Source organism: Arvicola amphibius, chromosome 4 (genome assembly GCF_903992535.2).
Source record: "Arvicola amphibius chromosome 4, mArvAmp1.2, whole genome shotgun sequence".
NCBI classification, from domain to species: domain Eukaryota; kingdom Metazoa; phylum Chordata; class Mammalia; order Rodentia; family Cricetidae; genus Arvicola; species Arvicola amphibius.
Window position 1 is genome coordinate 22,422,009 of NC_052050.1, and position 26,415 is coordinate 22,448,423.

Consider the following 26,415-nt stretch of genomic DNA (forward strand, 5'->3'; position numbering starts at 1 on the left):
CAGAGGCTCCGGCGTGCTTTCGCCCGGCGCGGGTCTCACACGGTGACACCACCGCCTTGGTGGATCCCTGCCGCGCTCCCGGCGGCGCAGTTCCTGCCGCCCGGCCGCGAACCAGGGCCCGCAACGCGGCCCGGCCTTCTCCGCCCTCCTCGCCGTGACGAATCGGCGCCCGGCTGGGATAGGATCCGAATTGGAAGAGTTCTGAGGAAACTGGAGAGCCTGAAAAAAAAATCCTCGGCTGCACTAAGCCTCGCCACGTCCTCACGGGAAGGGCTATTCGTCTGAGGAGAGCCGGCCGCGGCCCGCAGAGAAATCCCGGAGCGTGTGGAAAGTGCGAGCGCGGAAGCTCCGGCGCGAGGGGCGGGGCGAGCGCGGGACAAAGGGAAGCGAAGCCGGAGCTGCGGGCGCCTTTTCGGCCCGCGGGTGAGTGTTTCCAAGTGGGCCCGACCCGGTCGGGGAGGGTGGCGGGCCGTGGTGTGTCGGCTTGGCGGGACTCCGAGTTCCCGCGGGGTGCTGGGGTCAGGTTCGGCTCCGAGGCGGGAACTAGGGCCGATGCGGCCTCTGTGAGGCCTAGCGGCGGCGGGGTCACAAGGAAGCCCCATCCGGGACAGCTCCTCCGAGGCGCCACTTTTCCCTTTCCGCTGGACCTCGGACGCTGGCCGAGCACCGATGCACACCCCCCTGCGGGGAAGTTGTCAGAAAAGCTCAACCTCGGCCACAAACTCAGGGGGTGGGGACCTCGGGAAGCCCTCCGAGCAAGGCCAGCGGGGGGGGGGGGGCCTCACCCACCTGGAAGGTGGTTCCCTTTTTGGTTCAGGCGGCGACCTAAAGACTCCCGAGGTGGCCTGGAGTGAGGAGTGAACTCAGAGACGGCGTGGGTTGGGTTTAAACCCACCCCTGGCAGTTCTGGGCCTACGGCTTTAGACACTATCTTAATCGCCCTGAGGCTGTTTCTTGGTTTATAAATGGGGACAGCCGTCTGTGTCTGGTAGGGTCGTTGTGAATAGTGAGCGAGGCTGTGATAAGCCTACCTTGTAAAGGTAATTAATTATTCAACAGATACTGAGTTCCACGCCAGGCGCTAGGGTTAGATCCACTCTTACGAGTTAGAGAGCAATCATTTGTTAGCCTTGAAGTGTAAGGGACCAGGGACCTTGTTACAGTTTCTGTCGGGGCGCCCCACAGCAAGGCCTACTGGGTGCTGAAGGAAGAAAAAGAGAGCCCTGGGCTGAGAAACTGAAGTTTCCACCTCAGAGCTCTCACCCTGATGGTGCGAGGCATTTTCTTAAAATGAAGACTAAAAGAAGGGGGAAAAAAAATGTTGTACATCGCGATGGGTACTCCAGTAAGCATAGTTTATTCACCTTTCTAAAAATGAATTTTCATCTCTATATATATTACCATTTGTGGTGTGTGTTGAGTAAAGGAGCGGGCTCGCATCTGTCCATGTTGTGAGCTGGTAATACCAGGGCCAAATCCATGAAGAATTGAGCTAGGTTTGAGCAATACAACAATAAATTAGACCACCCCTTCTCTCTTTCAAGACAAAACCGAGCCATATTGGCCTGTCGGGTAAGGGAAGATGCCATTGATCTTTGTAACCAGATAAGAATACAGAGAAGATACAGGTGTTCTGCCCAGATAATTTATCAGGAAAGTCCCTGAGTAATTTCTGAAATGGGCTGTAAAGGACCAATAAGAGTCATTCCAGTAGACTCTGAAAATGTGTTCCCTCACTTATGAAACTATTTACCAACAAAGGAGAATGTGAAGATCATCGTTATCATACCAAATTATCTTTCACACTGTTTCCAGGAATAAGACATTTGCTCTGTCTCAATAAAAGATGTCCCCTAAAAAAAAGCAGAGCTGCTGGTCAGGGATTTGTCAGCGTCTGATAGGCCTCCTTGGGGTCACCCTGATAATACATCACATTCTATTATGATCATTGTTTTCTTTTACCAGTCTAAGTAGACGTTTGCATGGCATCAGCAAAATGTTTTCCATACGAGACGTGGCTCAATACCATAAGCAAAAACCTAAAGATCCATTTCTAATACAACTCTAAATTTCCCAGTAACTTTCTTCATTTAATCCTGATCAACCAAATGATTACAAGAACTAGTTAAAAATAAGCAAAAGGCTTGATTGCTAGTAATCAATAGTGACGTAATTTTGCTCAGAAATACCAATCAAACTACCCTATTCTTTAGGAAAACATTCTCTTATGCTTGCTGAGTTTTGATTCTCTTTTTTTTTCTTTTTTTTCTTTTTTTTTATTTTAGTGTCTCAGATTCATTCTTAAGGAACTGAGAACTTAATCTTCCAAAATGTCAAGTAAGTTTCAATTTTTATATTTATCAATCTGTGTTAATACGAGACTAATGCCCTAGCAAATGGGAATTCCAACTACTCTCATTTTTTTTTTTCTTCAAAACAGGACCATTGGTAGTTTTGTTGCATAGTATTATATCTCAGTTGTTTACAAGAAGTTATTTATTTTCTTTCAAACAGAAAGACCATCTTATGCCCCACCTCCCACCCCAGCTCCTGCAACAGTAAGTTTTAATTTTCTTGTTAATGTAATAGCCAAGTCTGGCCTTGATACAAAAACCCAGATGTCTTCCAGTGACAGTCACTCAGTCATCACAGCCACAAGACAGAAAATTCAGCTAAAAATCAGCACTTCCTACTAAATAAAATAATCCTTTTCATCCTACTTTGAACCAAATCCAGCATCTAAAATTACATACTGTGAGCTTCCAACCTCCTGTGCTCTGTTTTTTCCTAATGGGAAATGAATGAAACACTTCTTCCTTGTTTTCCCTGTTAAAGAGTCTATAAGTTGATTAAATGCTCGTTCTGGCATTATTTACCCTTTTGCTATTGTTGCTTTTAAACCTAACCTTCAGCTGGTTATTACATGTTTTTCTCTCACTCTAAGGGCTAGGGACATAGCTGAGTGGCAGAGCGCTCGCCTAGCATGTGCAAGGCCCAGGTTGGAGCCCCAGCAACACAAATTTTTTAATTAAACTTTCTTGTCTGCATATATAAAATTTTCACATTAAATAAACTTTCTAGTTCTGAAGATAACACTCATCATAAGTCTTACTTTCAAGCTGCTCAAGTAAGAATTTCATTACCCATGGGTCAGAACTTGCTGCTGAATTTTGTTCCTCTCCATAAATTATGCTGATTGGCCTACTGATGTGTTTCTCCCAGCAAGCTCTAGCCCTGCTTGATCAGCATGGAAAACAATCCTCCAGGCCACAGTGCAGCTCTCACGGCAGCTGTGCAGGCCCCTGTGGAAATGCTGAAATGGCTTTCTTCATTTAAAAAACAGAAGTCACTTAACAGAACCATAGCCTACAAAGTCAGAGTCAGGGCTATTTTGATTTCTTTTGTTTTGTTTTGAGACAGGGTCTCTATGTAGCCCAGGCTGGCTTCGAAATGGTGATCCTTCTGCCTCGGCCTCCCAAATGCTGGGATTAGCAGCATGCCCAGCCCCAAATTAATTCTTTAATATCGGCTAGCTCTTCCTTCCATCCCTCTCCAACTAATTTCAGGCTAGTCTCCTTTTATTACTAATGAGTTCCTTTGTCATTTTGTTTTCTCCATTAGGTAACTAGTCTGATTTACTAACCTGTAGGTGAACGTTTTAGTTATATTTATCAGCAGTTTGTTTCTCCTGAGATGATCTTTTTAAAAAGCGTATCATACATCTTAAGTTCACTTCATGTAATACAGTCTGTAAAGTTACTTTGGTAGACTGTAAAGTCTTGTGCTTCATTATTTTCTTTCTTAAAGAATAATTCTTACCGCCATCTCCATCACATACTCATGGTTGTGTAAAGATTGAGTTGAGCGATTAAGAGCCTCAAAGATATAACTAGGTCCTTCAACTTTAGAAGTGGTAGAATTACTATATGCTAGTTTCATTTTTTTTAAATTCCCCTATTTGCTCACGTTATTGATTCATATTGAACCTGTAACTCTCATTCTTTATGCAGTGTTTGGAGGTATCATTTTATATAAATAGTGCCTCCAGTAGTTTATATGAACAAACTTGCTATTTATTTTTGAAATAAAGATATTTAAAAAACAGGATCCCCTCCTGAGTTTTCATACAAAGAAGGGGATCTTTTTTTGTCCCTCATACCATAATTTCACATTTTCACACAAAATTCAGGAACTAGGAATTCTAACATCTAGTAGAATGAATATAGAATGAGTTAGCCGCTCTCTCTCTCTCTTTTTTTTTTTACTCCATTGCTTTTCCCACCATCACCACCACCCACCCCTCCACAGCCACCACCCAGATGAGCCACTCCATGTGTAACATGCACTTCTTTTGTGCCTTTACTATTTCATCTGTGTTTTGCTACTTAAATATGCTTAATTTGCGTCTTTTCTAACTATGGGCTATAATTGATCACTTTGTTCTCCTCTAAAAAGTATCACATGTGCTGCCTGCTTGAATGTCTTTGGATACTAAGGATATGTACAAGGGCATGTTTTAGGAAATGACATTGATTTTGTGACAACTAAAGTCTAGCGGGGATGTGTCAAGTGAACTCTTGTATAATCAGGAGAGCTATGTTAATTGCATGTAAAAATGACATTGCTATCACTTATTATGATTGAGTTTGACTAAGTAAACTATACATTTTTGGTTTCTCTTTACTACATTTTTAATGCATTTTTTTGATTTTTATGAACATTGGATGTCATTGTATTAACCATAAGGCCACAATTATATAAGAACCCATTTGTGATTTTTATCAACACATAATTCACAAAAATCAAGAATTTTGTCGCTGCAGCGAGCAGTTGTATTTGGAAAGGCTGAGAGCCTTCAGGAATTCAGATGAAAAAGAAGTTCAAGTCTGTCAACTAAAAAGACGTAGTTCCCATTAAAATTAAATGCATAAACTGTTCATGATCACCTATGGAAGATGGATCAAAGAAGAGATGGAAGAGAAAGCCTATGAGAGAATGACTGGGTTAAAGATCAGATAGTACCCCAGTATGAAATCTATGCATTTCTTACAAGTCCTTGTTTGAAATCATGCATGTGACATCCATTGAATCCAGCATATGTTCTTTCCTACTGACAATTCCTGGCCTCCCGATTTGAGTCTCTTCTCATTTGTCACATATAAAATTACTTAAAGCTGTCTTTGAAAGCAGATCCATTTGTTTTTGTTTTTAGTAAATGAGTGCATTGGTAGCATCCACATAACTGTCCAATAAATCATGTTTTGTTTGCATGTAGTGTTTTCAGACTTAAAGTTTATCATACTTGAAGCTTTCCCATCTCAGACATCACAGATTGCCAAATTCTTCTCTCATACTGTTGACCATGAAGTAGTTGTAGATGTTTGAAACTGCAGTGTGATGCCTTCCTCAGAAACAAAGCACAACATACTCTGTCTCACAAGCATCCCTAACCCCCACCAAGGAAAAGAGGGAAAGAGAAGAAACATACACAATCTCACATGCACATGCATGCACATACATACTTGCAGGCTGGTTTCTCAGTTTAAAAAAAAAACTTAATTTCCTCAACAATAACAAAAAGAACAATTACAACACATCATTGCTTGTTTAAATTCAGGTTGCTTTTGCATGCCATATTGCAGATCATTTTTCATTTCTGTGTTTTCCTCGTTTGAGCTCATTTCTCATTCGTGTTTTTGTCTCATTTGTTTCCATCAGCAAATGCCCAGCACACCAGGGTTTGTGGGATACAATCCATACAGTCATCTCGCCTACAACAACTACAGGCTGGGAGGGAACCCGGGCACCAACAGCCGGGTCACGGTAGGAGAATCAACTATTACAGCCTCCGGCAAACAACTGGAATTGACCAGAAATGCCTCCAGAGTTAGGTCCTTTTGAATCAGACGCACAGCCATTTAAAAAAAAATTTAACCTGACTTTTCAACTGTTTTGTACAGTCTTACACTGGAAAAAAGAAAGTGCAGTCTGGATATATACTTGGAAGAAAAGAAATCCATTCTGTTTGGTGATCAATAGGGATTAAGCCTTAAACACTTAATGCTCATACTATCTATGTAAACAAATCTCGAATTCTTTTGGTTAACATACTTTATGTCATGAAGAGTGTCTTTTTGTTGTCTAAGGTAATTGGCGGTACTCTCAAGGATGTAGTTTCTTAAGGAATGCTTGGACTAGACCTGGCTTCATCTGAACTAGAAAACTTTGGGCAGACCTGCCCATCCAAACTGCCACACTCAGCTATTTGTCTTTTGGATTTAGTAATTGACCTATCTGAGACTTGTTTCTTTCCAGTTTAACACAGAAAAAGATTTTACTGTCACCTCAAGGAATTTCAGAATAAAACTTGAATTCTTGGTGTCAGATAAGTGCAACTGGAGGTCCAGTCCAGTCTGTTGTAAGAAAGATGATTCCTAAAATTTGGGGTGTTTCTTTAAGTGATCTAACTAAGATAATCAAAGCTGGATACTTCAAAGCTTTTATTTTTAAATTATTTTAAAATCCAAGGAAATTAAGGCAATAAATCCAAAAGTCAAGTACCTCCATTAAAATGTGGTGTTGGTGAGAATATATACAACACAGAATGGCTGTAATCTTTTTAGTATCTGGTTTTTCATTTGCTGTTTTCATAAAAAAGAAATGTAACTCAAAGAACAAAACAAAACAAAACCCTCTCACCCTGTAGTAAAGCTATAGCTGAAAATTCGTCACTATCAAACCGTGTGTCTATCTTGGTAAGCACATTGCTTAGCTTGATAGGTTTTGTTTGTCTAAATTTTTCATTGTTTCTGCATAATTTGTACTTCATAAGCATATCAAGTTCTATGTGCCATATGTATTTCACAGTATCTGAAAACGGTTCTGAAAACTATGTTTCTGTGTGTGTTGTGCAATGCACATAGTTTCTGTGTGCAGCAGTGTGTGTTTTTCTCTGGCCTAAATGTGTTGTTTCACAAGTGTAATGAGTGGCAAGGTTATTGGATGAAAAAGAACATTATAATTCACATAGTAAGCAGAATTAGTTTTAGATCATTTGTGTTAATGCAGAAATTTTATTTATGGATATTAAGTAAGAATGATGATTTTTGAATCACTCCATACTTGAAGCTCTTGGTAGCCATGCTGATGAACCAGTAGTCTCTGTGATCTAGAATAACTTGGTTTTGGATTTGAATAAACAGCCAGTTCTTAATTTGTGGATAGCTGTGAGGCCTCTCTGTTGATACAGAGTACAGTCATTCAGTAGAAACCTGATTAGAAAAGGGAGAGTGCACTCTTTCTGGACCTAGGCTGGTCGTGTGTTTTCAACCCTTTCCCTCCTAGGGAGTAGAAGAACTCAGAATGCAGAGTGAGCTCTAGCCGTCAGGGTAGGGAGTGGGTTAGGAGTGAAGTTTGGTGTGTGCCTTCTCTGTAGTTGTTTCCTTGTATTACTGTCCTTTTCTTCTATTACCACCAGACTGACGTGTGAGCAGACTGCTGGAAACCTAGGACTTGCTTTCTCTTGTATGTCTGACTTAGTGTTTTGGGACTCAGATGCTTATAAAAAGGGTTTGTAGAGAATGACCCCAATGATGCACTACTTAGTGAGCAATGTTCCTGTTGAGTAAATTGTTTTCTATAAATAGCCATAGTGATTTGGTGAAATGACTCTGTGAAACTCCAGTCAAGAGCTGTCTTAACATGTGGGTTATTTTCAGATAATAAAGCACTTAGGTACGGGGCTGGAGAGATGGCTCAGAGGTTAAGAGTACTGACTGCTCTTCCAAAGGTCCTGAGTTCAATTCCCAGCAACCACATGGTGACTCACAACCGTCTGTACTGAGATCTGGTGCCCTCCTCTGCTGTGCAGACATACATCGAGGCAGAATGTTGTATACATAATAAATAAATAAATCTTTAAAAAAATAAAGCGCTTAGGTACCAGATTGAGACCTTTGGAGGATTTAGAATAGCTTTGAGTGTAGCCCATGCCTGATCGGTTTATTCAAGTGATAGTTCACATTTTCTAATATACAGATCATAAACAGATTGAAATAGAGTGTTGAAAGTAGCCTACTTCTTGCTAGTAGAAATCCGGTCGCCAGAAGAAAATCCTTAAATAAGACCTTGCCAGAGAAACAGCTAAGAATTGAGAAACAACAAAAAAATTCTCTTGTGCTGTTCAAGATGAATCGACCACAAAATACAAATCATGGACTTTCTCCACATATTGACCAGGCCCTAACTCTTAGATCAGAACAGTTTTTACAAACCTAAGTATTTGCTTCCCACCTCCAATTCATTGCAAATAGGAAGAAAGAAATTGGAAAGGTGGAGACTTAGTGCTACAGGTGGGATAGCAACAAGGAAGGGTTCTCATCGACAGCAAAGTTGAGCTTTTCAAAATTGTGCTCCTGGCCACTTAGCCAAAGAGCAGGGCCGATTGCAGTTTTTCTTATTCACAGCACAGCAAGCACATAGTAGCTGTTTCTAGTTGACTCTTAACAAGAAAGGACGGAATAACGCACTCAGTGCAGAGTAGAAAAATGTTTGGGACATTTAGAAAGGAGTCTGAGATGTTAAGCAAATTGGTGATATGTGATGATAAACTTCTTTAGGGTCCCCAAACCAACTGGAATTTCACTTATTATTCTTAGGGATTAGGGGAAGTATTGTTTCGTGTTGTTTTGTTTTGTTTTGTTTTTTATTTGTAATTCTGTTTGGGTACCTTTTTTGGAAAGGAGGTGAATTAGCAAATCTATTAATGTTCTAAAATGTGATTCTTTGGAAGATTTGAGAAAATATTAATAAACTTTGTTTTTTAGCTGTTTTAATGTATACCCAAAGTTTGAAATGTTAACATGTTAGAATTTTTACTTATTAACAGTATTTTGGTCCCTTCAAATATGGGCACAACTTTATTTTGTTTTATTTGTCACTCACTTTGTGTTCTAAAAGTTTGTCTGGGACTGGGTTAGAAATGTTTTCTAATCATGTCCTGTATTGGGAAGCAGACTTTCCATGCAAAGGTTAGCCGTGTAGGACTCTTGACTTCTTAGGGCTCCTGCAGTGGTGCCCGCGTCCCTGATTGGCTACTCTAACCACTGTGTTAGTTCTGCCCGCATGTCTCGCTTCATTTCACCACCCCCTGCTGGTTAAGACCACATCTGTCTGTGGGTCTGAGCAGCAAGGACTTGTCAGTACGTGTGTTGGTGATTATAGAGTGAAGCAAGCAGTCCTCTCCCCATTCTGACCATGAGAGTCAGTGATGTCAGAGCCAAGTCTGATAGAACATGTTCCTTCTTATTCTGGCCCCTTCATCAGTGTGGAGATATGAAGAGGAGATAGAAAAGTTCAGAACTAGATGCCCTTGGAGTGGCAGCTTTATATGGGGCATCTGATGTCTCCTTGCCTGTGCCTGTATCTCCTCACATAAACAGGACCAATCACTTTCAATATTTTTTTTTAATTTTCTTTTTTCTGTATCCTGTCCTTCCTTGTCCTCATTTCTTTTCCACAAAAGCAATTTTGTGGAATGGGCCTCAAAAGTAACATGAGCAAGGTCTGCCAGTGTCAGCGCCTAACGCGCTTCCTTGTTTCCATGTGGCTGTCTAATGAGGACAAGGACAGTGTGACTTGAATCTGTGCATCTTGATCCACTGTAGGAAAACTGCTGCCCCAAGACTACAGAGACATGAAACAAAACAACAAGACAATGTAAAACCTTAAGAGAAATAAATCTATTTCTAAAGGACATATTTTCTTTTTAAATGTATTTGCTAGGTTTCCAGTTACCTCCTATTTCTTATTGGTGATTTTTTTTTTAACATGGGAGGTGGTCTTTATGTTATTTGTATGGGGTACATTCCTGATATAACGAGATCCCCTGTAGGCTGTGTGCGTATGGTAAGTGCTCAGAGTCTGCAGATATCCAACGTTGACTGCGTAATAGTAACTGAGCAAATAAAAGGTAACATTCCTAAGTGTGAGGCGTTTGGCATATAATTCCATTTTCAGTGTGTGGATTATGTATAATATTTTATTCTTGCAGCCAGGCTGTCCAACAGTGGAAATAAACTGCTAAGTAAAACATTAAATATTATGTGTTTAAAGTCATTTTCCTTTGATATAAACATTTCTGAATTTACAGTGATATCTATTTTCTTTGGCGAAAATAATAAGAGTTGTATCCATGGACGAGTAGAAGAAAGGCGCAGTAGAATTTTTAAGGGGCTCTCTTTCAGGTGCTGGTGAGCTCCTAGCAGCTGAAGAATGAGTGTGTTTAACTCTCTTACAGGCATCATCTGGTATCACGATTCCAAAGCCGCCAAAGCCTCCAGATAAGCCGCTGATGCCCTACATGAGGTACAGCAGGAAGGTGCGTACCGGGGACCAGAAGATGGCCTTCCGTGCCACTGCAGACGGTCTCAGCGTCATCCTTACACAAAATAGGGGGAAGGATTAAGTGGTTTGTTCTGATTTCAGAGTTCCAGAACTCATATCGAAGAGGAGCATGGTTAAATAAACTCCTAAAATCTTTTAAACAGATTAGTCTGTAGCCATGAGTAATACCTTTTGGAGAATATTGAAAGACATGAGAAAAATGTTAAGTAGAAAGGAGAATGTGCCAGGTGGTGGTGGCGCACGCCTTTAATCCCAGCACTCGGGAGGCAGAGGCAGGCAGATTTCTGTTAAAGTCAAAGCCAGCCTGGTCTACAGAGGGAGTCCCAGGACAGACTCCAAAGCTACAGAGAAACCCTGTCTTGAAAAAAAGAAAGGGGAATGCAAGACTATATATATTAATATCTTATTTTTATTAAGAATAATAATAAGTCTGAGATGTAGCTCAGTAGTAAAACATGTGCTGTCAGAGCCCTTAGGATCAATTCCAAGAGCACAAAACGAATTAATTTGTAAGTATAGTAAAAGTATTATTTTGATCATAATTATTATTTATGTGTTTGATAGTATGATGCCATTGTATTATACAAATTAACTACTAAATCTGCTTGAACTGTTAGAGACATATTTTAATTGTTTGCTTAATTTGCTGTGGGCATGTACTGTGATTAATGGTGTTCTTACATTATCAGTTTGAAGTATTTGAGTAAAATGACGTGGTGTATGAACTCCGCCAGGGTAAAGATGAAATGAGATAAGCCAGCTGTTGGCAGTTTTGAAGCAGGCTGATTGGTACATGCTAGTTTGATACTGTCTTCTCTGCCTTTGTTTGTATTTAAAGGGTTCCATAATAGAGTATTTTTAAATGACTATATACTTAGGCATTAATATTGGATTTTTAACTGTTGGCTTTTAAGGTCTGGGACCAAGTAAAGGCTTCCAACCCTGACCTAAAGTTGTGGGAAATTGGCAAGATTATTGGTGGCATGTGGCGAGATCTCACTGATGAAGAGAAACAAGAATATTTAAACGAATACGAAGCTGAAAAGGTAGGGGATAAATAAAATATTTTAAATATAAATAAAACATTTTATTATTTGTGAAAGAAACATAAGGCTTGACCAGAAAGCTGAGGCAGCACTGAAGTTGCATCCACCAAGCTCCACTCACTGAACTTCTGCTGAACCTCGTATTCCCTGTTGAAAAAGAGAGACGACTGTCAGGACACCATGCTTTGCCTCGTGCCCCACATTCAGATGACTGAGGCAGGCACACGTGGTAGCCTGTAGGACGTACATTATAAAACACCAACACCCCTTTCAATTTCAGATAGAGTACAATGAATCTATGAAGGCCTATCATAATTCCCCTGCATACCTTGCATATATTAATGCAAAAAGTCGTGCCGAAGCTGCATTAGAGGAAGAAAGTCGACAGAGACAGTCTCGCATGGAGAAAGGAGAACCTTATATGAGCATTCAGCCTGCTGAGGATCCAGATGGTAAGGAGGGAAGTGGGGTTTGAGTGTGCTTTCTCTCTGAATTAAAATAGAAGATAAATCTTAATTTATTGTATTAAATGGAAAGCATAATTTTAGATTATTTCAATAATAGGGTCTTAGAGTGGAAAGTAAGTAAAGAAAAACAGCTGTGTGCGCTACTTCTCGGTGTCTTTGTGCTCAGAATGTAGGATTTGTTTGTTTTTTGAAGATAGGATCTCACTGTGGTGCACAGATTTATATTGAACTGATTTCTCCAGCCTCGGCCTCCAAACTCTGGATTACAGGCTTCTGCGGACACACCCTAAGTGACATTATGGGTTTTTTGTTTGTTTGTTTGTTGTTTGTTTGTTTTGGGGGGGTTGTTTTGTTTGGATTAGTTGGTTCTTTTATTTTGGTTTGGTTTTTTGCTGCAGTTTTTGTTATTTGGTTTGGTTTTGCTTTTTGAGAGCAGGATATCTACATAACCCTGGCTGTCCTGGAGTGGAGCTCACTGTGTAGTCCAAGTTGGCCTTGAATTCACAGAGGTCTGCCTGCCTCTGCCTTGAACCTTGGGATCAAAGGTGTGTGCTACCACACCCAGATAACTTCTTTTCTAAAAATTTGAATTATCCAGTTACATCCAGTCTTTTTTTTAATTATGTGTGTAGCAAGCCTATAGGTTTGTACATGTGAGTCCAGCACCTGAGGAGGCCAGAAGAAGGTGTCAAACCCTCTGGAGCTGGAGTTCTAGGCAGTTGTGAGCTCCCTGGCATGGGTGCTGGGAACTGAGCGCTCTCCTAGAAGAGCTGCACATGCTCTTAATTGCCATACCCAATCTTACCGATTACCTAAATTTGCTGAATTAAAGGCTCTTGGAAGCAAAGATTAATGAGTGTGTGGAAGCATTATAAAACTTTATTCAAAATTTAGTATGAATTTGAGAATACCACTCGAGATCACTCCTGAGTGTGTCATATATTACATGTAGACAGGGTATCATGTATTACACACATACATTACTCACAGATGGCCAGGCTTCCTAGTTAGGATTCCATGTGCAGATGAGCAGATTACTCTCCTGGCCTCCGCAGCCAGGCAGTCTGTAACTATAAGGTGCTCCCAAGATAGTCCCCTCCCTTTAGGAGCGTGCTCATCCACTCACTTGGCATGCTGTGTAAATGTTTATTTGTCTCTGTGTCTTACTCCATGCTGAACAAACAGGATTGGAAGCAGCAATTACCAGCCACAAAAATTCCAGGATCATAATTTAAGATCCCATTTTAAACACACCAGAGGGGTTCTTAAGAACTTTAAAGAGATTTAAAGAGTGGAGGAGGTTACAACGACACCAAAAGACAGGAATAAATTCAGCCAAGTAGGATGAAGGAGCAGAAAGGAGCTTCAGAAGGATTCATTGAGGAGTTACTGGCAAAAATTCTCAAATACAGTAGGACGTAATAAAATTTGAACTAGAAACGCTTAATGAGCGTTAAACATTATTAGTACTGCTTAAAGTCCACATGCAGACTTGAGTTACCCAAAGAGATGATTGACACAGGAAAAAGGTGACTGAAACAATCAAAGAGCAATAACTGTGAGAGTGGATGTGTCTGTACAGTAGAAACAGAGGTTCGCATCTTAGAAGCCATATGTAGAGAATAAAACATTTCCTAAGCAAAATATAACAGCAGGAACTAAGCTTGAGAGGTTCTTACATGAGCAGTAACATGGGAAATAATTAAGAAGCTATATTAATATAATGTGGCCCTCTAGGACAGTATTTCCCAACTTTCTAATGTGGTCACCTTTTAATGCAGTTCATGTGGTGACCTCCCCAACCATAAAATTATTTCATTGTTACTTCATAACTAATTTAGTACAGTTATGAATCATGATGTCAATATTGAAATGGAAGATACCTGATATGCGACCCCACAAAAGGGTCGTTTGATTCCTCCAGCGGGTCAAGACCCACAGGTTGAAAACCACTGCTCTAGAATTTGGGAGGTAGAAATGCACAGAAAACCAAGAGATGGGAGCCACACTTCAAGATAAGAGGGCGACATCTGCAGACCCCTTAGAAAACTCAGAAGGTCCACAAGTCAGACCTTGATTCACGCAAGATAGCAAAGGCTTTTTAAATGACTTCAGAGACCATGGTGTGCAGCATGCGGGTTTCCATGTGTAACAGGGTTTCCTAAGCACGGCCCCTGTACACTAAGGATTGGCTGTTTTGGAGACAACCTTTATTTTTATCTATATTGGAAGGAAAACTTGCTTTGTTTAATGAGTTAGTGTAAAGAAAAGTAGATATTAGTACAGATGACTCCCAGGTGAAGGTGATAAAGCAAGATAAAGGAGATACTTGTGTTCCAGAAATAAGCACACATGCTAGGTATGGTAGGGCACACTTGTTATCCCAGACTTGAGAAATGAAGGCAGGCAGGCTGATGCGAGTTCAAAGCCAGCCTGGGGTACACAGTAGATTTTGTCTCAGAAAGATCACACACCCTGGGGCTTGAGGGCCCAGTAGGTAAAGTGCTTTCACTGTGCAAACACACGGACTTAAGTTCAAGTCTCCAGCACACATATAAAAAGCCAAGCATAGGACAGCTGGCACATACCCATAACTCCAGGATTGGGGAGCTAGAACAGGCAGATTCTGGGACCATGGTGGGCTGTGAGTCTAGTCAAAATGGTGAGCTTCCGGTTCAGTGAGAGACCTTGTCTATAAGGCAGAAAGAGAAGAAGGCACCTGTCATTCTCTGGTCTCCACATGCATGTGTGCACACTGCAGACCCACATACATGCATCTCACATACCAAAAATAACACAGTTGTGTACTGTGTGTACCTAAATTTGGGTAGCACCTTTATACGTTCATAACAGCCATGTGCATGTTTAAACTGGCAAAAATTAAAAATAAGTTATAATCAAGTATTTCGGAGTGTGTGATGATGCTCTTGTGTGTGTCAATGTTGAGTGTCTTCCTCAGTCTCCACCTTTCGTCATGTGGTTGGGTGTGGCCCTTGTGCTTCCCTGTGCAGGCACGTGGAGGTCGGGGGGACATCCTGATTGCTTCCTCAGTTTCTTCTCTGCTTTATTCTTTGATAGAGTACCTCTCTGAACCTAGAGCTTGCTGTTTTAGCTCGAATGACTGCCGAGCCTCCTGAATCTGCCACACCCAGCTTTTACTTACTGGCTGGTTTCAAATTTAGATCCTCATGCTTGCCTCACAGATCCTCATGTGAGCAGTCTCCCAGCCTTGAAATCAAGTTGTTTTTTTCTGTGAGATTAGTTTGGGTCTTTACCATTTTTTTAATATAATAAACTATAAGTACTGCCTGGAAAACTAAATACTGCTAGAGAAGATGGTGATAAGTTAATTTTACAAATGGGTATTTTTATTAATTTTAACAACTATGATAAAGATACCTCCTATTTACAGTCCAGCATTTGTCAAATGGAGAGTGGAACATTTGGCAGAATTTCAAGTACTGCCATCACATGCAGGCTTCACATGGATCCCAGGGCCTAAAGAGATGTGAACATATGTTGTTTGTATTTTAACCAAATCTCAGACATGAATTATCCCTTAGTACAGTCGTTCTCAATCTTCCTAATGCTGTGACCCTTTATTAATACAGTTCCTCATGTTGTGGTGACCTCCAACCATAATATTATTTTTGTTGCTACTTCATAACCAATTTTGCTACTGTTATGAATTATAATGTAAATATCTGATATATGACCTCTATGAAAGGGTCATTTGGTACCCCACCCTGGGGTTGAGAACACCTGCCTACTAGCTTTATGGAAACATTTCGGCTTGTTGTGTTTTCTGTCTCTGTGTGGTTCTTACTGTGGCCTGCCCTGACTCCCCTGATGCTGGGCAAACCTACTTGCTAGGACAGTTGAAGACCACGCTTACTTGGTGATTCTTGTTACCACTGTCCTGGTGACTAGCCAGCTGATTCCCAGAACATTTCTTTCCTTCTAGATTATGATGACGGCTTTTCAATGAAGCATACAGCTACCGCCCGTTTCCAGAGAAACCACCGCCTCATCAGTGAGATCCTCAGTGAGAGCGTGGTCCCTGATGTGCGGTCGGTTGTCACAACAGCTAGAATGCAGGTCCTCAAGCGACAGGTCCAGTCTTTAATGGTTCATCAGGTAAGGGCAGAAAGCATTCATTCTAATAAGAGGAGTCTCTACCACAAGCCCCAGATGATTTGGCTCTGAGGCAGTGTATTATAAGTAGACCTGTGAAAAGACAGGTGCAAACTGAAGAATTCTGGGCACCCCATCAGCCTTTGCTGCATTGCTATGAAATGATTTTCCCAAAGAATTTACTCATTATCATCTTGTTAATGGTAGTCTTTCCTTCCCTATTTTACTTTTTTTTTTTTAAAAAAAAAAAAAAAAAAAAAAAAAACTAGATTTTATACCTAATTTTTTTTAAATGTAAAATTAGTGGGCTGGAGAGATGGTTCAGTGGTTAAGAACATATACAGATCTTCCAGAAAACCTGAGTTCAGTTCCCAGAACCCATCTGAGGTGACTCACAACCGTCTGTAACTCCAGCTCCTGGGCACCGGGCACCTCCTCTGACCTCCCTGGGCACCTCCACCTGTGCACATGGCCACACATCACATAACTAAAGATGCAAATGAAGTGTAAGCTTTTCAAATGACGCACTTGGTGCGCTTTACATCTGCCCTAGCGAGAAGTATAACTGCATAATCTGATCTCATACCTTGCAGCGAAAACTAGAAGCCGAGCTTCTTCAGATAGAGGAGCGACACCAGGAAAAGAAGAGGAAATTCCTGGAAAGCACAGATTCCTTTAACAATGAACTTAAAAGGGTATCCATTCCATTCAGTGACTGTCTTTATCATGTGCCTGTTGCTTTGGTTTTTTTCTTAAAGTAGTGTTTGAAACAGTACTAACATTGCAGTATAACTTGTACTGTCTTTATAAATTATTCCCGTTTTTTAGAAAAATTACAGTAAATTTGCAGTGTCATGTAGTATACATTGAAGGAGTAGGCCCACAGGTGATAGATCCCTCTACTGCTTTTGTTTAAAATCTTTGTAGTTGTGAATTATTTTCACTTCATTGTAATTTATTCTCCGGTATATTCATTAGATGTAGTTCAGTTGCACTTTGTATTAAAACAAGTAAATCTCAACTGGGCGTGGTGGCGCACACCTTTGATCCCAGGTAGAAGAGAGTCTCAGTGAGTTCAAGGCCAGCCTAGTCTACATAGTGACTTCTAGGACTACATAGAGACCCTGTCTCAAAAAAAAAAAAAAAAAAAAAAAAAAAAAAAAAAACCTTAAAAAATGAATGAAGAGAGTGTTTGGTAGCCGACGTGTGAGTCGGGCATCCTAAGGCTAGCCCAGTCCTGGGCAGTGCCCCAGCAGCCCCTGCCCTGCTGTGTCTGGTTTGCTGCTACAGCAGCTTTTTTGTCCTGTATAGTTTGAGGACAAGACACTGATATGTGCTACTCACCCGTGTAAATACCATTACTAAGCCAAGAAATAACATACCTGATCCCAAGGCCCGAAGGGGGCAACATTGCTAAGAGTTGTCTTATTTGTGTTTGACTAGTTATGCGGTCTGAAGGTGGAAGTAGACATGGAGAAAATCGCAGCCGAAATTGCACAGGCAGAGGAGCAGGCCCGCAAAAGACAGGAGGAGCGGGAGAAGGAAGCAGCAGAGCAAGCAGAGCGCAGTCAGGGCAGCATTGCCCCTGAGGAAGAGCAAGCAGCGAACAAAGCCGAGGAGAAGAAGGATGAAGAGAACATCCCTATGGAGACAGGTAACCAGCTCCCTGGCAGGAACATGTGAGGGCCCTGATAGCTACCTTCTGACCTTTCCCTCTGGATGCTCTGCAGCAGCCACTCCCGTTAGTTAATCCCTGTGACTTTCTAGTCTCTCCATAGTAGAACCCAGGTGGGCACGTGTGGCTCTGGAGACAGATGGAAAGGGATCCTGTCCATTTCCCAATTGCTGGCACTGTGACTTTACTGAGCTCGTTTCTTCATTGAAAAGTACCTGCCTCTGGGTGCATTCTGGTACTGGATTTGACATAGGGTTAATAGGCAGTAATAATATTTTAACCTTTACCATTGTCCCCAAGATTCGTTTGGTCTTTGGTACATAGGCTTTGAGCAAAGTAAAAGCCATAAGCCAGATCTTGCCTCCATCTTTCTCTAAGTAAAGCGTCACTGGAAGATTGGAAGATGGCCACACTCATCTGTGACTGCTATGAGGTGATAACGTGTGTGTTTGTGTGTGAGAGAGGGAGGGGAGAGAGAGAGAGAGAGAGAGAGAGAGAGAGAGAGAGAGAGAGAGAGAGAGAGAGAGAGAGAGAGAGAGAGAGAGGAGAGTTTTCAGAACTTGTAACGAAGACTTCCTGGCCCACAAAGCCTAAAATGACAGTTATCTAGGCCTATGGGTAACTGACCTCACCATAGAGCAGTTTGCTTTTTGATGTTCTGATTTCCCTAAATAAAAGCATGTTTGGCATTTGGTTTTTTTTTTTAAAGGTAAAGTTTAGATAAAATACTAATAAATTTGGTTATTCTTGGAATTTTGAGATCAGCTTAACTTCTGGCAGCATTTGTCCTGCCTTGTGGGTAAACAGGAGTAAGCCTGAAGTAGTCGGGGGATGCCAGTAGAGTTCACAGGAAATAGAAGGGGCACGGGCATACTTTATACTCAAACAGCAACTGCCTGTTCAGGGCTTAATGAACATCAGCACCTCTACCAGGCGGTTATGCAGTGTGTAACTCAGCAGATTATCTTTTCTGACAAGTCTGGGCTCAATCTTCATTTTCTGGGCCTCTTTCTATTCGTGTGAACCTCTTTTTTACCATGAATTTGAGCCTGGAACACATTGTTGTGGTTACAGCGGGTGCTTGAGAATCAGATTCTGCTTGCAGCAAGGTTGTGCTCAGTCCTGAGTCTGTTTTCCCCTTGAATGAGATCTTTCTTACTCTGACAGCACAGGCTGTTTACTTTTGTCTTCTAACTTAGGGAAAAGAAAAGGGAGGGGGGAACTGAAGGGGAATAAAATGAGTTGTCAAAAACCTTATGGTCTTAACTTCCTAAAGGAAATGACCCAGCAGGACTGGCATTTGGCAGCAGAGCATGGCATCTTCATTCTGTGCCCTCATTTTGTGTGTTTCAGGCAGGATCTTGCTATACTATATTTATATTGCCCAGGCTGGCCTCAAGCACTGGGCACAAGCAGTCTTAACCTCAGTCCTCTGAGCAGCTGAAACACCAGGTGCCCATGTCTCTGGCTTAGTTTTAATGTTACATGTAACCCAGTAAATTCAGAATACTGAAATGTTACCAACATCTTCAAATTATTAACATTCTAGGCTAGAGAGAGCTCAGTGGGTGGGACTGGAGCCTGTGTGTAAACAGCAGGAGTGGAGGCTGAGGCAGGCAGATTCCTAGGGCTCATCTCCAGCCAGCCTAGCCTACTCGGTGACTTCAGGGCCAGTGAGAGATCCTGTCTTCAAAGGGTGGACAGTTCTTGAGGAACACAACACTCTTCTAACCTACACATGGTGTGTGCATGTGCACACACACAACAACCATAACTGTCTTATATTCTTTTGTCATAGCAAGTCTTCAAAATCCAGTGTGTGTGTTTTGTACGCTTCATACTTTGAAAAGCTCAGTTCTCACAGTGTTTGGTTTGTATTTAAATGTCATAAACCTATAAGTTAAAAATGTAGATTTTTGTATTCTAAGTTGTCTCAAATATGCTTAAAAATTCTTGGGTCATACTGGTCCATTTCAGGTGCTTCTCCATGTGTGGCTAGTGGCTGTCATATTGGACAGAATGTCTTATGCCATCAGCATAGTTAGAGTCAATGTTTGTCTTGGAACTGACAGTTGCAAATGTGTCTTACAGAGGAGACACACCTGGAAGAAACGACCGAGAGCCAGCAGAATGGTGAAGAAGGCACATCCACTCCTGAGGACAAGGAGAGTGGGCAGGAGGGGGCTGACAGCATGGAGGTCGAAGGGACCAGTGATAGTAATACTGGCTCAGAGAGCAACAGTGCGACAGTGGAGGAGCCGCCCACAGACCCCATGCCAGAAGACGAGAAGAAGGAATAAATGTTGCCTTGTTTTATGTGTCCTAAAACTTTTTTAAATGGAAAAAAAATGTTTTTTGGTTTTAATGGTGTTATGTGGTTTGTGTATTAATTATTTCCTTTTCCATTGGTACCACCAAAGTCTTTTCAACCATCAACATCACAGCCTAATATCAGGCATGCACCTTTCTTAGCATCTCGGAAATGGCTTTCCTTTGGATACTGTTGGTAGCTCTCAACTTCTGAAGCCTCAGAACTGAGATTAATTGAGAAGCCACTCAGCTCTTTTCAAGAATTACCTTCGATGCTGCAGAATCTACTCTTACAAATGCCTTCCTTCATCTCACGTGGGTGCTCAGCAAAGCCATAGCTTTAACCCTTCCCAGCCCTGTCCACAGCTTTCCGAGCCCCTGTCCTGTGTTCTTGTACAGAGGACCCTCTTGAAAACGTCATGTGAGTACGTTTGTTAACTTGTTACCCTTTGTATTTCTAATCTCAGATCCAGTTCTCTTCCAGGGTGGAACGTACCCAGAGACTAACTACACGTAGTTGGACTGGTGCGGCAGTGTCTCCATGGTAGAATAGTTACGGTGTGAATAGTCATTAGAGTGAGCACAGCACGTGTACTTTATCTATAGTGTTTTCATTCTAGTTAATATGGGATGTGTTCTGGGAAATTCATCCTCACTGTACAGGGGGAAAGAAATACTTTTTTAAAACCAGGTTGGTTTTCCAAAGACATGATAGACAACAGAGCTTAAGGAATGGAATATTCTTATAATGGATATAATGGACTACAAACTTAAAACTTAGCCTGTTCCAGAAGAAAAACAGTAATAAAATTTATCCACTTGAGCATATTTTACAGTGATGAAAACCTCAAGGCTTGAGATTCCATAGATCAGAGCCTACCTTTTTGATAAATCCTTGGTAGTCTTAGAGACCAGAAACAAGATAGTTTGTGGTGTGTGCTTCCTAAAACCTAGAATAGATTTTTACTGAATAGTGGTATATATTATGGTATATGTTTCTTAAAGGTCCAAACATAATAAAGATATGAAGATAAAGGTTTCAGTGTTTTTATTGCACTATAGAAGATAAAAGACGGGCATATAATTTGACCCCTATGATACATGAGCATCATTGTCATACTTAAGTCTCATGAGCTGTTAGTGTTAATTGGACTGAAGAAATCTATGGTGTCTGAATTGTATGTAAGAAGTGTGGCTAAGTAATGGATATAGCCTGTGTTCATGTGGGGACACTACCCCTGCACTCCTCAGTTCCAGTAACTTGCTGCAGCTGAGCACACAGTACCCCTAGTGTCCGAGTCTACACCATTCAGCTTCCTGAGAGGAAGACCAATGTGTGAGGTCATCCTTTGGTCAATGTTTCCATGATTCTCCGTAGAACTTTCGCACAGTTCCTTGTGAATCAAAGAACTTTGTTACCAACTGGTCTACTTTGGGTATTGAGCTGGTAAAGCAAGAATTCAAAACGTCTCATTCCAGACAAATTCTCTAGCTACAGCTAGAATCCTCTGGTAGGTGAGATGGAGCAGAAAACGTGAGCCTGGAGGCATCTGCGCCTGCACCGAGGGCAGCACTGGGTAAGGAGTTCCGGACCAAGGCTGCCGCAGAGGAGGCTGCTGGCACTGGCCAGAAAGTGAACCTCAGTGGGGAAGGATTGAACTGAGGTTTCTGTTAGGCTAGTGCATGTAGATACCAGTGTTTGAGAACACAGACTATGACAGGCCTTTGATATCCTGCACCCCATAGGCCTTGGACAAGGAGCCTAAATAAAGTCTATAAAATACAGAAATACCTTAAGCCTCTCTACCCTTACATGATCTGTACTTGTTTTATGGGTGCTATATTTAAGGGTTTTTTATTAGGTTCTAAGAAAGTGGGAAATGCATATTTTCTGCAGCTTGCCTAAACAAGCTACGAACCTCCCTCTAGACGACTGAGCTGATCAGAAGAGCTAGGTGCGGCATAAAGGCGTTCCTGACAAGCCAAAGGCTTGGTGTCAGACTGGTCCCACCACTGACACAGGAGCTAGAAATGCCTGTTAGAATTTCCACCATACTCTAGGGTGTTTAGGTACAAATGCTTCCTGTTGGATTATGGTGGCCTATATTGTTGAATATGGTGACACTTGGTACTGAATTAAGAGGCAGGACAAAAGAAAAATCATGAGGTCATGGAAGCAGAAAGGGGCTGCTCACCAAGGATTCTGGTTGAAGCCTCTTGAAGACTAAGCAAGAGCTTGAACACAATTGACATTTGCCGTGAAGGCCACTAACAGAGATAACATTCCTTTCGGATATAGATGTTAGAAAAAGCAACGAAGCCCGCTTAGAGTCTAGAACTGGGCGGCCTTGTAGGGCCACTCCTTTACCCAAGCATTTTCTAGGAATTTTAACACCAACTTTGTTACAGTAATGATTTCCTGCCCCTTGATAGTTTGTAATCCTGTCAGTGCCCCCTTGGGAACCACCCTGTGATCTCATTTGGGTTTCTTCACAACCCTTTGAAGATAATAGCTTCAAAACCCAAAATTCTCTAGATGACTATTGTAAAAACAATGAAGTCTGACACTGAGAAGCCCACACATGTGCTCTCGGGATTTTCTTTCTGAACACCTCTCTGACTGTGGCTTAGGAAATCTAAACTAAGATACCTCTAAGACAGCTGGTTCAGTGACTAAGAACATTAGTTATTCTAGGAGATCCGGATTTGAGTCCCAGCACCCGCATGGCAGCTCACAGAGGATCAAAAGCCACCTTCTGATGTGCATGCAGGTGGTGCACATCCATACATGCAGGTGAAACCCTCAAACCCTTTTTGAAGATAACTGTAATCCCTACTCTGCTTCATACTGTCTACTCCAGAAATTATTTACTATGCCCAAGCCAATGATGTCAAGTCTCTTGAAAGATAAGAGAACCCAGGCTTCAAGGCAGCGATGCGGAGCTGTCTCCGTATTATAGACTTGACAGGTTGTAGCCCAGTAGCCATCTATAGCAGGAGTGCATATTGGCTAGGGTACACTTGGTGAAAATAATCCAACAATAGATTTTTTTAATGTCCCTTTTACTAAGTGATACATAGCTATATATAATTATTTTGTTTTTTGAGACAGGGTCTCTCTGTAGCCCTGACTGTACATAGGCCAGGCTGGCCTTGAACTAACTCAGAGATCCATCTGCCTCTGATTCCCATGTTCTGGGATTAAAGGCCAATGCTACCACTGACAAGCAGAGAATTAGGGAGAAGCAAAACGCTATCTCATTTTGGCACGATAATGTAAAGGCCAAATGGAAAATATATAGTAGATACAAGGACTATCCAAAAAAGGAATCAGGTCATGGATGGCGACTGAGTGTAGCTAACCTGCATCCAGATCTTTGGCTTAGCTCCTCCCCGTTTCCACACCAGCTCTGGAAAGGAGACAGTTGGCTCCGACAGGATGAAACGCCCGTAGGCCTGCAGCTAAATTGAAGCTTTAGTTTTTCATGTGAACAAGCAATGGAGCGGAGATCATAATTTGTTAAATCCTCATTTTAGAAACAGTTCCCCTCCACCCCGGAGCGCTACCCCAGCGAGTCTCCACCTGGTTTCCTCTCCTGCTTCGGGTTTATCTTGTTGCTCTGAATTCACCCCGCAGCTACCTTGCAGGGACAACTACCGCTGACTTCCTAATGATCTGCACTTCAGATGGCTTTATGGGTTCCAAATGGAAAACAGACCACTGGGGAACAAGCTTGAAGTCCCTTTAGAAGACACCATGCTGAATTATAACTCAGCTTGCTGGGCAAAAGTGCCTTCCATCAGTATGGTAATGAAAACAGTTTGGTACAAAGTGATATGAGTGTGGTAATAAGCAGTAAAAGTGTTTATAAATGTCTTCATTGTCATCCTGAATCACATGCAATTGCCCACATAGGTGGACTGGTTTGCTTTTGTCTGCATGTGTGGTTGTGTACCTGACAGTGTGTGCGCGCAGGTGCACACACATGTGCCTGTGGAGAGCAGAAGTTGATGACAAATGTCTTCCTCTATCATTCTATACCTCTGGTTTTAGACAGGTCTCTCACTGAATCGAGCCAACTGATTTAACTGGTTGAATCTGGCCAGCAAGCCCCTGGGATCTCCACCCTGTCCCCTAGCCAGCCTCCTCCTCCCCCTACCAAGCATTGAGATTATAGGTACACAGCACTGTGCCCAGTTCGCACTTTGCCAACTAAGTTGCCTCCCATGCTTTCTACAGAATGACAGGTCCACCTGCTTGCTAACAAGTCCGCATTTAACCCTACAAGTACAACTGCTTGCCTGCAGTTTTGAGAAAGAAATGACACTTGCAGTTTGCCAGACTGACACGCATTCTCTTGTAGCTTTAGTGTTCAAGGAAACCCAGAGTAAAATTCCAATCCCAGGGTACTCGGTATTGAACATCCTGATCTTAATGTTCATTATCTGTTACGTGTCCGTGTATGTGTAGGGGTATGTGCATAGGAGTGCAGTTACCACCAGAGGCCAGAAGAGGACATCAGATCCCCTGGTGCTGGGATTACAGGCTGTCGTGAGCCACCTGATGTGGGTACTAGGAATGGAACTTGATTCTTCTGCGAGTGTAGCAAGGGCTCTTACCCACTGAGCCGTCTCTCCGGTCCTAACTTGCTGGTGTACACACCCCAGTAGCCATATAGTCAAACCACCTGTTGGGGTTCACATGGTTTCACTATCAACAATGTTTTTCTTCATTTACTTAAAGAGTAAAAAATGTTAAGTAGGGAGGGGAAATTCCCAAATGCAGTTTTCTCTTTACACAAAACTCAGATAGTATCTGCAGATATTGGCCCCTTTTGATGCACCATTTGAAAGCAAGAGAATGACATTTAGGACAGGCAAATTTAGAGGAGTCACTTCCTGCCAAGCACTTGGTCGATAGGTCCCCCAAGGACACCATATTCTGTTTAAATAAATACTTCTGGTCTAGGACAAACTACTGTCTCTTATGACAGCTCATGACCTCCATGGCCAAGCTAAAACAAAACAAAACAAAAATGTTCTTTAAGCTAAAACCTGCTTGCCTATACTTTCAAATCTTCTTACAAATACACCTTGGAGTAAAACAGAAATGTGATGCCCTTCCAAGTAAGAGATTAACTATTTCAAGACAAGTGTTCCTTGAGAGCCTGAGCCCATGATCCACTTCTACCATGTAACTCTGCCTTTCCCACCTCTGAAGTCCAGACCTTTGAATGTGGTTTTCTGGCCGGGCGATGGTGGTGAATGCCTGTAATCCCAGCACACAGAAGCAGGCGGATATCTGTGAGTTCGAGGCCAACCTGATCTACAGGAGCTAGTTCCAGGACAGGCTCCAAAGCTACAGAGAAACCCTGTCTCAAAAAAACAAACAAACAAAACAAACAAGAAGAAGAAGAAGAAGAAGAAGAAGAAGAAGAAGAAGAAGAAGAAGAAGAAGAAGAAGAAGAAGAAGAAGAAGAAGGAAAGAAGGAAAGAAAGAAAGAAAGAAAGAAAAAAAAGAAAGAAAGAAAAAGAAAGAAAGAAAGAAAAGAAAGAAAGAAAGAAAGAAAGAAAGAAAGAAAGAAAGAAAGAAAGAAAGAAAGAGAAATTGTTCCTTTGGGCCTGGGAGCTGTGGCCCAGTTGGTGGAGTATTTGCCTGGCCTTCAAGAAGTCCTGAGTTCAACCCCCAGCACTGTATAGAATTGGCTTTTGTGACACACACCTGTATTCCCAGTTTCTTGAGAGGTAGAAGCAGGAAGCTCTTTCAAGGTCATCCTTAGCTACTCAATGAGTTTTGGGACAGCCTGGGGTACTTGAGACCCCATCTCAAAACAAAATTGTTCCTGGGTTTAATCTCGGTTGTCAACTTGATGGGATTTAGAATTCCCATGGAAACAAACCTCTAGGCATGTATATGAGGGAGTTAAGTGGGAAGTGTCACCATGAATATGGCTGGCACGGCTCCACTGGCTGGGATCCTGGATTGAATGCTAGATGGTCAGCTGCTTCACACTCCTGTCTCCATGTCTTCCCCTGCCACGATGGACCACCACGATGGACCACACCCTCACCATGAGCCAATAATAAACCCTTTCTTCCTGAAATTGCTTCTGCCATGGTTCTATCACAGCAACTAATAGGGCTGCTTTCATAGTCTATGTTATACAGGCATACATGCACTCCATATCATAAAAAGGAAGTATGTACATGTTATCCCCAGTCCGGCTCACACACTGTTGATGGCTTGTTTGTTCTCAATGAATCCCTTCCCAAACCACACACCCCTGGAGAAGCACAAGGTTGACACTGGCAGACACTAACTAGACTCATTGTGTCTACAAGTGGCTGGTGGGCAGAGAATGAGAAAAAGGAGGGAGGC

The 26,415-nt window shown here is 42.0% G+C and overlaps 1 protein-coding gene across 1 annotated transcript; it reads left to right on the plus strand.

Moving 5' to 3' along the window:
• The first annotated feature begins 204 nt into the window (after positions 1 to 204).
• On the plus strand, positions 205 to 21,071 carry Smarce1 (SWI/SNF related, matrix associated, actin dependent regulator of chromatin, subfamily e, member 1). The gene is made up of 11 exons (XM_038326677.1): positions 205 to 423; positions 2,286 to 2,337; positions 2,515 to 2,558; positions 5,719 to 5,823; positions 10,298 to 10,378; positions 11,319 to 11,450; positions 11,731 to 11,902; positions 15,882 to 16,054; positions 16,645 to 16,746; positions 17,495 to 17,705; positions 19,818 to 21,071. The coding sequence occupies exons 2-11, from the start codon at positions 2,331 to 2,333 to the stop codon at positions 20,024 to 20,026; spliced, it is 1,236 nt and encodes a 411-aa protein (XP_038182605.1). The 5' UTR covers positions 205 to 423; positions 2,286 to 2,330; the 3' UTR covers positions 20,027 to 21,071.
• Positions 21,072 to 26,415: the final 5,344 nt, after the last annotated feature.